Below are 14,544 nucleotides of genomic sequence, written 5' to 3' on the forward strand. Positions count from 1 at the left end.
ACACCTCCACCCGGCCAGCCAAAAAGAGCGTGGGTCAGTAAGGAGGCACTCTTCCCTATGGAGTTTCACCATCGCACGAGCGTCTGAACTTACACGACCCACTTCGGGAATCCCCAGTGCAAGGACAAGCAACCTTGAATGTCAGCACTGTACTGCAAATAATTCCCTCAAACGTTAAAGCATTATCACTGTTGTTAAAGCAGTGGGCTGCCTGTGGTGGATACAGAAAAGGGACTAACAATGAAATAAGCGTGGGTATATCACACATGCACATCGTGACAAAATGCCAACTGCACACAGGCACAAGAAAGCAGCTCACTAGTTACTAAACAGAAACATATTTGATAACGGGGACAGACTGACTTGATAACACATGAGCTAACTCAAGCAAAACAGTGCAGGGCAGTGAACCAAGGCCAATCCACTGCGTACACGTTTCTCCCTGCTTTAAGTGGAGTCTGATAACACCACACCATGTAAGGACATAGACAGGTTGCCCCTATGTGTCACACTACAGCAATGTTTCCCCAACTCTGGTCCTCCAGTACCCACAACGGCACACATTTCTGTTGTAGCCCGGGCCAACATACTGCATTTCAACTTGTCAAGGTCTTGATGATTAGTTGACAAGTGGAATCAGGTGTGCTTGTCCGGAGCCACAACCAAAATATGTACTGTTGGGGGTACTCGAGGACTGAATTTGCGAAACACTGCTCTACAGTAGTGACGAGGGGGGGGGGGGGGGGGGGGGGGGAGGATAGAGTTATATACACACACATATAGAGTGCCTTCGGAAAGTATTCTGACCGCTCAACTTTTTCCACATTTTGTTATGTTACAGCCTTACTCTAAAATGGATTTTAAAAAATAATAATCCCCAGCAATCTACACAATATACCCCATAATGACAGAGCAAAAACAGAAATGCCATATTTACATAAATATTCAGACCCGTTGCTATGAGAATTTAAATTGAGCTCAGGTGCATCCTGTTTCCATTGATCATCCTTGAAATGTTTCTACAACTTGATTGGAGTCCACCTGTGGTCAATTCTATCGATTGGACATGATTTGGAAAGGGACACCGTTGCATGTCAGAGCAAAAACCAAGCCATGTAGTCAAAGGAATTGTCCTTAGAGCTCCGAGACAGGATTTTGTCGAGGCACAGAGATCTGGGGAAGGGTACCAAAACATTTCTGGAGCACTAAAGGTCCCTAAAATCACAGTGGCCTCCATCATTCTTAAATGGAAGAAGAAGATTGGAAACACCAAGACACTTCCTAGAGCTGGCCGCCCGGCCAAACTGAGCAATCATGGGAGAAGGGTCTTGGTCAGGGAGGTAACCAAGAACCCGATGGTCACTCTGAAGGAGCTCCAGAGTTCCTCTGTGGAGATGGGGAACCTTCCAGAAGGGCAACCATTACTGCAGCACTCCACCAATCAGGCCTTTATGGTAGAGTGACCAGACAGAAGCCACCCCTCAGCAAAAGGCACATGACAGCCTGCTTGGAATTTTCCAAAAGGCACCTAAAGACTCAGACCATGAGAAACAAGATTCTCTGGTCTGAAAAAACCTAGATTGAACTATTTGGACTAAATTCCAAGCGTCAAGTCTGGAGGAAACCTGGCACCATCCCTACGGTGAAGCACAGTGGTGGCAGCATCATGCTGTTGTTCAGCGGGAGGGATCAGGATCGAGGGAAAGATGAACGGAGCAAAGTACAGAGAGCTCCTTGATGAAAACCTGCTCCAGAGCACTCAGAACCTCAGACTGGGGGCGAAGGTTTACAACGATCCTAAGCACACAGTCAAGACAACGCAGGAGTGGCTTCGGGAGAAGTCTCTGAATGTCCTTGAGTAGCACAGCCAGAGCCTCTCTGGAGAGTCCTGAAAATAGCTGTGCAGCAACGCTCCCCATCCAACCTACTTGAGAGGCTCTGTAGAGAAGAATGGGAGAAACTACAAACACAGGTGTGCCAAGCTTGTAGCGTCATACCCAAGAAGACTCATGGCTGTAATCGCTGCCAAAATACTGAGTAAAGGATCTGAATACTTAGGTAAATGTTATATTTCAGTGGTTTTATTTTTTTTTAAATACTTCACGAAGGCACTGTATATACAGTACCAGTAAAAAATTTGGACACACTCAGTCCAAGGCTCTTCTTTATTGTTACTATTTTCTATATTGTGGAATAATAGTGAAGACATCAAAACTATGAAATAACACATATGGAATCATGTAGCAACCAAAACAAGTGTTTTTAAATAAAAGTATTTTACATTTGAGATTCTTCAAAGTAGCCACCCTTTGCCTTGATGACAGCTTTGCACACTCTTGGCATTCTCTAAAAAATAAAGTAAAACCCTTGAATGAGTAGATGTGTCCAAACTTTTGACTGGTACAGTATATACAGTTGAAGAAGTCGGAAGTTTATGTACACTTAGATTGGAGTCATTAAAACTCATTTTTCAACCACTCCACAAATTTCTTGTTAACAAACGATGGTGTTGGCAAGTCGGTTAGGACATCTACTTTGTGCATGACACAAGTCATTTTTCCAACAATTGTTTACAGATAGATTTCACTTATAAGTCACTGTATCACAATTCCAGTGGGTCAGAAGTTTACATACACTAAGTTGACTGTGCCTTTTAACGAGCTTGGAAAATTCCAGAAAAATATGTCATGACTTTAGACGCTTCTGATAGGCTAATTGACATAATTTGAGTCAATTGGAGGTGTACCTGTGGATGTATTTCAAGGCCTACCTTTAAACTCAGTGCCTCTTTGCTTGACATCATGGAGAAAAAAATCTAAAGAAATCAGCCAAGACCTCATTAAAAAAAAATGTATACCTCCACAAGTCTGGTTCATCCTTGGGAGAAATGTCCAAATGCCTGAAGGTACCACGTTCATCTGTATAAACAATAGTACGCAAGTATAAACACCATGGGACCACGTAGTCGTCATAAAGCTCAGGAAGGAGACGTGTTCTGTCTTCTAGAGATGAACGTACTTTGGTGCAAAAAGTGCAAATCAATCCCAGAACAACAGTAAAGGACCTTGTGAAGATGCTCGAGGAAACAGGTACAAAAGTATCTATATCCACAGTAAAACGAGTCCTATATCGACATAACCTGAAAGGCTGCTCAGCAAGGAAGAAGCCACTACTCCAAAACTGCCATAAAAAAGCCAGACTATGGTTTGCAACTGCACATGGGGACAAAGATCGTCCTTTTTGGAGAAATGTCCTCTGGTCTGATGAAACAAAAATAAAACTGTTTGGCCATAATGACCATTGTTATGTTTGGAGGAAAAAGGGGGAGGCTTGAACTGAAATGGAGTGAGGGATGAATAGGACTAAGAGACAGGAATGTAATTCTATCACTGAAAAAGCGTGTGCGAGCAAGGAGGCCTACAAACCTGACTCAGTTACACCAGCTCTGTCAGGAGGAATGGGCCAAAATTCACTCAACTTATTGTGCGAAGCTTGTGGAAGGCTACCCGAAACGTTTGACCCAAGTTAAACAATTTAAAGGCAATGCTACCAAATACTAATTGAGTGTATGTAAACTTCCTACCACTGGGAATGTGATGAAAGAAATAAAAGCTGACAGAAATAATTCTCTGTACTATTGTTCTGACATTTCACATTCTTAAAATAAAGTGGTGATCCTAACTGACCTAAGACAGGGAATGTTTACAAGGATTAAATGTTTAAATGCATTTGGCTAAGGTGTATGTAAACTTCCGACTTCAATTGTATTTTGCTTCTGTAGGTAAAGTTAACTAGCGCTAGTCGGCTGTACCTACGGCAAAACTCCAGTATTTTCCATCCTATAGTTTGCTCTCAATCTTTTTAAATAGTGAGAGATGTTGTCATCACCATTTCTCTGACTGATCAAAACTGGTTCTCATGCGCTCTAGTCTCTCTGCAGCAAACATATACTGATTGTACAAAACCCCTCCTGCCCTCAGAATAGCTTTAATTCGCCAGGGCATGAACTCTACAAGGTGTTGAAAGCATTCCACAGGCCCAAGTTGACTCCAATGCTTCCCACAGTTGTGTCAAATCGTCTGGATGTCCTTTGAGTGGTGGACCCTTCTTGATACATGCGGAAAACTATTGAGTGCGGAAAAACCCAGCAGCGTTGCAGTTCTTGACACAAACCGGTGCGCCTGGCATCTACTGCCATACCCTGTTCAAAGGCATCTTTTGTCTTGCTCTTTCACCCTTTGAATGGCACACATACACAATCCATGTCCCAATTATCGCAAGGCTTAAAAAATATATGTTCTTTAACCCGTCTCCTCCCTTTCATCTACAAAGATTGAAGTGGATTTAACAAGTGACATCAATACAGGATCATAGCTTCTACCTGGATTCAACTGGTTATGGAAAGAGCAGGTGTTATTCATGTTTTGTACACTCAGTGCATAGTGAGCAATATGTTTGGAACATCGAATTACAATACATATAGAATCGCGGGAATCACAATACATATCGTATCAACACCTAAGCATTATGATAATCTCATATCGTCAGGTCCCTGGAACTTCCCAGCCCTACTCTACAGTACTGCCCATTATTAGTAGCCTACTCAATGCCATTAGGCAGGATAAGATTTCAAAATGCTGGTGCTAGATTTACAGCTTAGATACAGTGGCTTGTTTTATCACCACATAAACCTGTGAGGTATGATCCCCAGCCTGTTAAGTATGTTACTCCAGCCCTCCAGGTATCTGGTATAGACACAGAGCTGGGGTTTCCTTCTTCTAATGTGGCCGTCAGTTCAGAAATGGGGAGACACGATCTCTCCTGCTCTCAGGTAAGGGCAGCCACAGCTCAGTGGAGTCACTCAGTCAAGCCAATCCTAGCCTGGGATCAATCATGGGGGGGGAAAAAATCAATAAACTTCTCCTCAACCCTCCCTGGGCCTCCCTCTATTCATCACCTCAGCAATCTAATCGTCGCCTTACTCTATGTAGCTAGCACAGACAGAGGGGATTGTGTAAGAAAAAGGCTACTGTTTCCTCATTCCAGCTCTGTTATTTCCTTCCCTATTGTTCTCCCGCGCTCATTTGATTAAATGTTCTGTTCTAGACATGTTGTCTAGCACTTGTCTGTGATAGAATTACATTCCTGTCTCTTAGTCCTATTCATCCCTCACTCCATCCCTTTCCTAGTCTCTAGACCTCCGTCGCCCGAGCAGACTGTTCTAAAGTGTATGTGCAGCAAGGAAACCCCCGATTCCCCACGAGACATCGCGTGTGTGTCTTAGTGTGTCTGTCAGCAGCCCATTAAGGCTTGTGGAGGGAAATCAGACAAGCATAATGACATACAGACAGCGGGGAGCCACGACACACAAACTCCCTCAGAGAGAAGGATGGAGAGAATAAAAGAGAAAAAACAGGCCAGAGAGCTGCTTCCTAGACAGGCGGTCCAATGTACGGAGGAAAAACTTGCTATAGTAGCACCAGGAAATAGACACACAAAAGGTCATAAAGAATGCATGTCTATTTCTACCACGTGCAGTTTCGCTTCAAACACGGGTCCATTCCCATAGTGACTGGGGTTGTGACACAATAGGCTACACTGTGAATCGTGTACTGCTAATCAATCAGAAATCAATGCAGGTTAACCGATGTTGTTATGACTTGCATAATCACAAGCTACGGCATTTATGCCTCGCCACAAGGAGTACGAAGGGTATGAAAGTGAAACAGGAACTGTAAAGATAGACGTTGATAAGCAGTCACAAAAGACGCCTGACCACATCCAACTACTGTCATGCTCATACAGTCATGTTCATACTGTTATGAATGTACACTGTACTCTCAAAAGATAAGGGAGAAAGAGCAAATTGGGGGACGTTGGTTTGCAGGTCAATTGGGTCTTGAAGAACTCTCCTGTCATTGACTGAGGTCAGAGGGGGTATTGTAATTCTCACAGGCTGACAGAGCTTTGAGACAAGTGACCAACAAACTAGAACCACATACCGCATTCTTCTGGGCATGGCTAGAAGGGATACAGCTCATGTCAAACTCCTGCGAGAGTTTGAAACTTTTTCTGCCGAAGTTGGGACTTTGGAGTGTGTTCAGAATCATTCAATTTTGTTACATTTTTAGCTTGCAAGTGCAAGCTAAATTGCCATAAATGTTTTATGCTTTTCAGAGTTTGTTTTGATATTTTAACCTGCGTGTTGTGATCGCGTTTGGTGTGGGGGGACAAAATAAATGTGTGCGCCATCGTGCATACGCGCAGCTTTTTTGGGTTCCGTGTAAGGCACTGCATCTCAGTGCTTGAGGCGTCACTACAGACACCCTGGTTAGAATCCAGGCTGTATCACAACTGGCCGTGATTGGGAGTTCCATAGGGCGGCGCACAATTGGCCCAGAGTCTTCCGGGTTTGGTTGGTGTAGGCCGTCATTGTAAAAAATAATTTGTTCTTAACTGACTTGCCTAGTTAAATAAAGGTTCAATTAAAAAAAAACATTTGTGGTGGAAATACCTACAACAAATGTGCTTTAGCAGTCACCCTGATGGCTACACTATCGACTTCCCTCGCCGTACTGTGGGACAGCAGTGCTGAGCAAGCGGGAGTACCAATAAGTAATTTCTCGTGTAAATTGCTATCGTCAGGGACAGCCCTCTCATTAGGCAAGATTAGGCCGCCACCTGTGGTGGCACTTGAATTTGGGGCGGCATTTTGACAATTGGCTGCCACACTCCAGCGCACCTGATTGGCTACTACACCACCAGCTCATAGCGTTGCTGCAGTTCCCGCCTCCACCCCACCCCAAAGCTATGGTGATGTGTGTTTATATGGGATTATCAAATTGTGAAACATTAATAAAAATGTATCTGCCAAATAAATTGTATTTTTTTTGTGATATAGACAATTAGTGATTAAGGCAATAGCCTAACTTAGCCTGTTAACATTAGCTAGTTACTACTAGTGGATATAATGTTTGCTAAAAGTAATCTATAGAGATTTGAAACAATTTGCTACCATGTCTAAGAGACAAAAACTATCAGGAAGCAAATATTTTTTTAAACAATGAGAAAAGAGGCACAATCTCTAAACCAAAGAAATTCACTGGTGAAATGTATCAGCGTGCAGCAAGCAAATGACAAGCCTACGAGGACAAGCAATTATTTTCCCGAGAACAACAATCCCCCGTTCGTTGATTCTAGCAGCTAAGAGGGCAAACCGGGTGAGTCCGAACCATGCACTTCCAACGATTATGACAGCTCTCTGGCTGGACAAGAACAGGTGTTCGCACCAGGCCTCGCCACACCTCCAAACAATGCCGGGGAAGACCCTACTATCTTGGACCCAGACTCGTTGCTCCCCATCCCAGACGACAGTGGTGGTGCTGCTGCTAAATCCGACTCCCAGACAAAACAAAAAAAAGATCCCTGTGAGTGGCCAAAATATATGAATGGATCTTTACGGGATATGTTAGTGCAGGCGGGGCCACATCAGGATAAGGAGGGGAATTGGCCTAAACACAGAATTACATAGATAATTTGAGTTTATTTCTTCATCTTCCAAAGAATAAGTGGTAAGCCTACCTGTTTGACAGACAATTATCCTATCCATAGATGTCAGTAAAGCCAAATACTCCAATAGTGTCGCATGCACTGATTAAATACCTTGGTGTCTGGGAAGGGCTTGACCTGTGTTCGAACTAAACCAGGGATCGAATTGAGTGAGGGTATCACATATCCCTGTTGCCCTTTTCTTTAACAAAGGATATATATTGTTTGCTTTATATTTTGAAATAAATACATAAAACGTATCCAGATTATATCAAGCGTCCTATAACAATGCTTAACTCGGTGATGCCTTATGGTAGAAACAAGCTCTAAAATGGCCACGAAAGACGTGACTCCGATGCATATGGGGATATTGATTTCGCTAAACTGCAGCCTATAATATTCGTGGAGATAAAAAAAAAAAAAAATGCTATTCTGTCCCTAATAATTGATCTCATCTCTTTCTGAAAAGATAAGATGTTTGTTTAAACCCAGGCAGCTTTTAGGGAAGCACTTCTGTTGTTGGGTTATACAACGGACGAGTAGCCAGCAGTTGAAGCTTACAGTTTTCTGCATCAGTAGAGCCTCTGTCTAGGTGGAAAGGTAACGTTTGAAAGTGCCAAGCTTGGATTCATAAGAATGTCTAAGATGTAGTTATTTTTGTCTCGCCTAGGGCGGCAGAACGTCCAGGGCCGGCCCTGGCTATCGTACTCCAGATAAATACGTTTCGGGAGGGAAAAAAGTGGACCATGTTAGCTACCGCCTGAGACCTAATGATACAGCTGCCCAGAATGAAGCAACTCGCGTTGGCAAGTACCTGAATACAACACCGGTGCACTTGCCATTCACACCGGCTTGTTGTCATGCATGATGCATCCCATAATAGCTAGGCATGTCACTGTGACATATAGATGGTGACCAACATTACAAGTTATATTTCCTCTCGTCCATTGAAATAATTTATTACAAAAATGTAAAACGTTTAATTAGTGTCAGATAGCCAGCATTACTAGCTGTTCAAAGTCAGAGTTCATAGCGAGAGTGTGATGTCTCTGACATAAACTGTATCCCTTCTAGCCAAGACACATTCTTCTTGGTGACATTAGCTCAGCTGGTATTTACCAGAGTTGTGGACTTGAGTCACATGACTTTGACTCAAGTCTGACTTGAGTCACAAATTTTATGACTTGAAGCTGACGACTTGAAATTATTCGGCCAGGTTTTGTAGCATTTTGTCACAAATTGTGTGGCACAGTCTCCATGCATGACTCTCCACGCAGCCAGAGACAGTAGTCACAGCGTCGCCCTAGCAAAACAAACGTGCAACAGATTGGCTAGTGAAATGCACACTAGGCCCTCTGATTGGGCAAGCAAAGTCAGTCACAGGTCAGGTGAGCTAGGGAACAGATTGCTGTGCAGCTATAAGATCAGAGGTCAGTGCAAACATCTAATTGTAGGGAGAGAAAATTGCCTGCTACAAAATGCTTTGGTGATCAAGAATATTAACCACAGATAGAACAATGAGCCACATATTTCACCGGACATATAAACGTGAAGCATCTGGTTGGCGTTTCCACTCTGTATCAAATATGGTGATGAGAGGAAGCCCAGGGAGCCGGTAGTGGGGGAAGACGGAGTGATATGGATTTTGGCCTACATTCAGATAATTTTCTCATCGATGAAACATTTGATTGCCCTACAGTTTTCAAGAATCTGTAACAAGAGTATACTTTTTTTTTCTTTCTTCTTTACACTATGCCAAAGTTTCTAAAACTTCAGTTGTTTAGAAGAAGTGCAAGGACGAATTGAGTTATTGGACATGGGCACTTCATACCGTAGGCGCGCTCTAATGGAAATATGCAAATAAATGCTAGAATGTGCCAATTGTATCTTACTAGCTCGCGCTTGGCTCTGCCCACCTCCTTTGCTTGTTCTGCCCACTAATGATTCATTGGAAACAACAGGCTCTGATCTATCTTGGGTTAGTTATAAAGATCTTTGCATTACTTGCAAGCTCACCAGCAATGGGGCATCAAGCAACAATTACTACAATAGGCCTACTGGTCTTTTGGTATGTCAAAATTGCTTGAAATTTATGATTTACTTATGAAGCTAACATTTGGAATTTGTTGTTCAAATTCAATTATTACTGTGGCGAAGACGCACCACAGGCACGTCGTCTCCACTTGCGCTCTCCAAACTATTGTTGAAATGTTTGCTCTTGCTTTCACACGTTTAAAATGCATATTTGGTCAATCTATATCCCATCTAATCCTACAATAGTTGCTAGCGTTTCAACATTCCATTTTTCTGTTTCATGTTTGATACCTTTAAAATGGACCATATCTTACCCTCTGGGCCCAGTGAACGTTCGGAACACTTAAGTTCTGTTCATTTAACCCAACGTGTGTTTCCTTTGTTCACATTTCCCGGGTTATGTCAGTTCCATGTGTCCTGTGTTTCTCATTCTGGTGGTGCGTAATAGGAGGGCGGGCCACGCTTTGGGGTCAGAACATTGAATGAGAGAAAATGATTGTTCCATGTATGAATGGTGATGAATGGTGATGAAATAGCATTAATAATCATTACGTCTGATTAAGATGAATGTACCAATGTAACAATGGCTGTGGAAATTGCCTTTAAAAAAAAAAACATTGTCGAACCAGTTTAGTGGTTGTATTTGCCAATTGGTTACTTGTATGGTCCTGCGAGTGGCCAATTGCTTATATGTACCCGTTTGTAATCCTGTTAGAAAGGTCTGATTTGGTTTCTCAAGGGGAGGCTGTGCAGTCTTGCTCTCTACCTGTGTGTTTAGATAGGACAGGTTACGACTTGCTTTTATAATGTACGACTTGGACTTGACTCGAGACTTGACCCGTTCTACTTGGGACTTGACTTGAGACTCCGACCTTGTGACTCAAATGAGTGCGACTTGGTTCCAGCTCTGGTATTTACTGAGCAATATGTGGCAACAATGGATCCTTCTCTGGAACTGCATACCACAAGGGCTTCCTAAACTCGGTCCTCGGGACCCCAAGGGGTGCACGTTTTGGTTTTCGCCCCAGCACTACATAATTGATTAAAATAATCAACTAATCATCAAGCTTTGATCATTTGAATCAGTGTAAAAAATTAATAAAAAAGTGCATCCCTTGGTGTCCCGAGGACAACGTTTTTGGGAAATGCTTGCATACCACTTATGTACCATGTTCCCGTGTCATTTGAAGATAAATACCAGGCAAAAGCCACCACCTGTGCATCTCACTGAAAACTTTTGACATAACAGGGAGTTGTTGGGATATTCAGTGGTTGTCAACAGAAACGGCAAAGACATGGTAGAGGATCCTACCCCGAGCAGATAGCTTCTTTGTGTTGATGATTTTGGCAGCATACTCCTGTCCGCTGGAGATCCTCATGCATCTTTTCACTATGGAGAAAGCTCCCCTTTAGGAAAACATAAAAACAGATGAGTACTCAAACAATGGAGCTGATTGACTTGACTTTAAAATGGTCATTTATTGAGACATAAAAAGGCAGTGGTGACAAATCAAAACATTTGTTTCTATCGTTTTAAACAGGTGAGACAAAAAAAAGGTGCCCCGTGGATCCCTGGGTAACTAGTCAAATTTGAGAGGTATTGCATATAGTCCAGCACATGTAATGCCAAAGAAAGAGAAATAGACTACAAGCACTGGAGCCTCGCACCACTTCTTGACACGTCGCTGAAAATAGCACTGAAGACAGAGAAAGTGCGAGTGACATAATTATTGTCCCCACCCCCGCAAAGGCGCCCTGTGCTGGTACAGTAGGGCAGTCTACAGTCAGTAATGCCAAGGGCATCTTCTCAGTCACACAGAGATAGAGGGCTGTTACCAATTTAAAACGGTGACCCTTGGACCTACAATACACCATAATTAATATCAATGTGTTGACAATAACTGCAAGAACAAGCATAATGACACGTGGGCATTGGGCAATAATAATAAAGAGCGGATCAATAGGTCACATTTACATGGGCACTTTCATTTAGCTGAGAGCTGAGGATGACATTGCTTCTGAAGAAAGGTTTTTCGATAAACTTGGAGTCGCTACCCTTTTTAAACGAAAACGCACCACTTGGGAATTTCAACGCCCTTACTACAATGGTTACTCCACTAAAAGGGCGGGGACTTGCCAATACCTATTGAAATACTACGTAAACATTAAACCGAATTAAAAATATATTTAAAAAAAAACGCTTTTAAAGAGGACAGGTTTAGGATAATTATTTAAAGACAACATGTAAATACAGTAAGCGCCGTTTCTGTGCACCACGCAGGTAACAGGTAATCTTATTAAGAACCAATCGTTTAGAGCGTCAGTACTTAAACATAACGCAATCAAGATGGCTTAAAAAAATGTTTTAAAAAACATTGTAATACTTACTTTCCCAGCTCTTCGTAGAGATTATACTCGTCGGTAAATCTGGTACAGGTTGTCGAAGCCATGGCAAAGGATAGGGAAGACTGTCTCTAGTAGGTTGGGACTGTAAACCTCAAAAGCCACTCGAGTTTCTCTGCTGTGTTTCAAATTGACAATATTCTAGCTCAAACGATAAACCAAATTCACAAAATAAGCTTTAAAATTCAAATACATTTACTCTTCCAGCTCCGTTTCCGAATCCAATAATAGTTATTGGCACGAGTTTAGGGGTTGTCAGGGACGTCGAGACCTGCTGTTCTCTGTGCCTGCCTACTGACACTTCACTTAGGCTGCGAGACTTTTTCTATCAAGCTCTTCCTGGTTGTGTGACCACTGTACAACGCCTCCCCCTAGCTGTAACCACGGACCCCCACGGAGGGTACAGAGGCCTATAGACACTACATGACCAAAGGTATGTGGACACCTGCCCATCGAACATCTCATTCCAAAACCATGGGAACTGATATGGAGTTGGTCCCCCTCTGCTGCTTTCCACTAGATGTTGGAACATTGGTGTGTGGACTTGCTTCCATTCAGCCACAAGAGCATTAGTGAGGTCGGGCACCGATGTTGGGTGATTAGTCCTTGCTCGTAGTCTGCATTCCAATTAATCCCAAAGAGTGTTTGAGGTCAGAACTCTGTGCAGGCCAGTCAAGTTCTTCCACACCGATCTTGACAAACCATTTCTGTATGAACCTCGCTTTGAGCACGGGGACATTGTCATGCTGACGGGGACATTGTCATGCTGAAACAGGAAAAAGCCTTTCCCCTATATATAATTTTTATTTATTTATTTATACCCCTTTTTCTCCCCAATTTCATGGTATCCAACTGGAAGTTAGTCTTGTCTCATCACTGCAACTCCCTTACGGACTCGGGAGAAGAGAAGGTCGAGAGCCATGTGTCCTCTGAAACAAACACGACCCAACCAAGCCGCCTTGCTTCTTGACACAATGCCCGCTTAACCCAGAAGCCAGCCACACCAATGTGTCAGAGGAAACATTGTACACCTGGCGACCGTGTCATTGTGCATGCAACCGGTCCGCCACAGGAGTCGCTAGAGCGCAATGGGACAAGGACATCCCTGCCGGCCAAACCCTCCCCTAACCCGGACGATGCTGGGCCAATTGTGTGCCGCCCCATGGGTCTCTCGGTCACAGCTGGCTGCGACAGAGCCTGGACTCGAACCAGGATCTCTATTGGCACAGCTAGTGCCTTAGACCACTGTGCCAAATCGGGAGGCTTCCCCAAACGGTTGCCACAAAATTGGAAGCACAGAATCATCAAAAATTTAATTGTATGCTGTCGTGTTAAGATTTCCCTTCACTAGAACGAAGGGGCTTAGCCCGATCCATGAAAAACAGCCCCAGACCATTATTCCTCCTCCACCAAACTTTACAGTTGGCAATATGCACTTGAGCAGGTAGAGTTCTCCTGGCATCCGCCAAACCCAGATTTGTCCGTCGGACTGCCAGATGGTGAAGCGTGATTAATCATTCCTGAGAATGCGTTTCCACTGCTCCAGAGTCCATAGGCGGTGAGCTTTATACCACTTCAGCCTACGCTTGGCTGAAGGACAAACCAAAACCTGCAGACACTAGACCCTCCGTGGAATGAGTTTGACACCCCTACCTTATATAGCCCCACAGTGAAGGTGTCATAATACCCATAAAACCTAGTAGTCAAACAGGGAAATGGTTCCAATCGTTTTTTTCCCCCAACATAAATTTTCCCATAGGAGATTGTTTCGTGTAGGTTTACCCTTGGTGTGACATTTTGATAACCATGTAAATCTTTCTCAGACAAGGTGACTTATCAATACATTCAGCTCTATTTACTCTCAGATTCAAAAATGCTAATTAGCATCAAAATAGACATCATGAGGCCTCCTGAGTGGCGCAGCGGTCTAAGGCACTGCATATGGCAGTGCTTGAGGCGTCACTATAGACCCGGGTTCGATCCCAGGCTGTGTCACAACCGGTCGTGACTGGGAGTCCCATAATTGGCCCAGCGTCGTCCGGGTTAGCGGAGGATTTGGCCGGGGGGGCTTTACTTGGCTCATCGTGCTCTAGTGACTCCTTGTCGCACGCCGGGCGCCTGCAGGCTGACTTTGGTCGTCAGTTGAACAGTGTTTCCTCCGACACATTGGTAGCTGGCTTCCAGGCTAAGTGGGCAGGTGTTAAGAAGCGCGGTTTGGCAGGTCATGTTTCTGAGGATGCAAGACTCAACTTTAGCCTCTCCCGAGCCCGTTGAGGAGTTGCAGCGAAAAGAAAAGATCGGAATTGGATATCCTGAAAAATGGGGTAAAAAAAAATGAAACAAAGTAGACATCCTGCAAGACTACAAATCCCTGCAAGCTCCTGCACGTCATCTCTCTGAAGCCTTTTGGACAAATTAAACCAGGAGAGCGTGGTTGATGATGAGGTTTACTTTGCACCTGCTGTTAATTGGGTGTATATCACATGAACCGCTTTTAGCCAATAATCTAGTCTAGGCTACTCTAATCCAGGAACCAATAGGGTGTCGGAACATTTTTTA

The 14,544-nt window shown here is 43.6% G+C and overlaps 1 protein-coding gene across 6 annotated transcripts in view; it reads right to left on the reverse strand.

Moving 5' to 3' along the window:
* LOC139416190 (calcium/calmodulin-dependent protein kinase type II delta chain) overlaps nt 1–12,289 on the reverse strand; it is a 121,060-nt gene extending 108,771 nt beyond the window's left edge. For all 6 annotated transcript variants that reach the window (XM_071164566.1, XM_071164564.1, XM_071164562.1 and 3 more), the window contains exons 1-2: nt 11,971–12,289; nt 10,895–10,989 (exon numbers count right to left, since the gene is read on the reverse strand). In XM_071164566.1, coding sequence (XP_071020667.1) covers nt 10,895–10,989; nt 11,971–12,032 — 157 coding nt within the window. In that variant the 5' untranslated portion in view covers nt 12,033–12,289. The remainder of the gene's footprint in view (nt 1–10,894; nt 10,990–11,970) is intronic.
* Between the last annotated feature and the right edge of the window lie 2,255 nt (nt 12,290–14,544).

Source organism: Oncorhynchus clarkii, chromosome 9 (assembly GCF_045791955.1).
Source record: "Oncorhynchus clarkii lewisi isolate Uvic-CL-2024 chromosome 9, UVic_Ocla_1.0, whole genome shotgun sequence".
Lineage (NCBI taxonomy): Eukaryota > Metazoa > Chordata > Actinopteri > Salmoniformes > Salmonidae > Oncorhynchus > Oncorhynchus clarkii.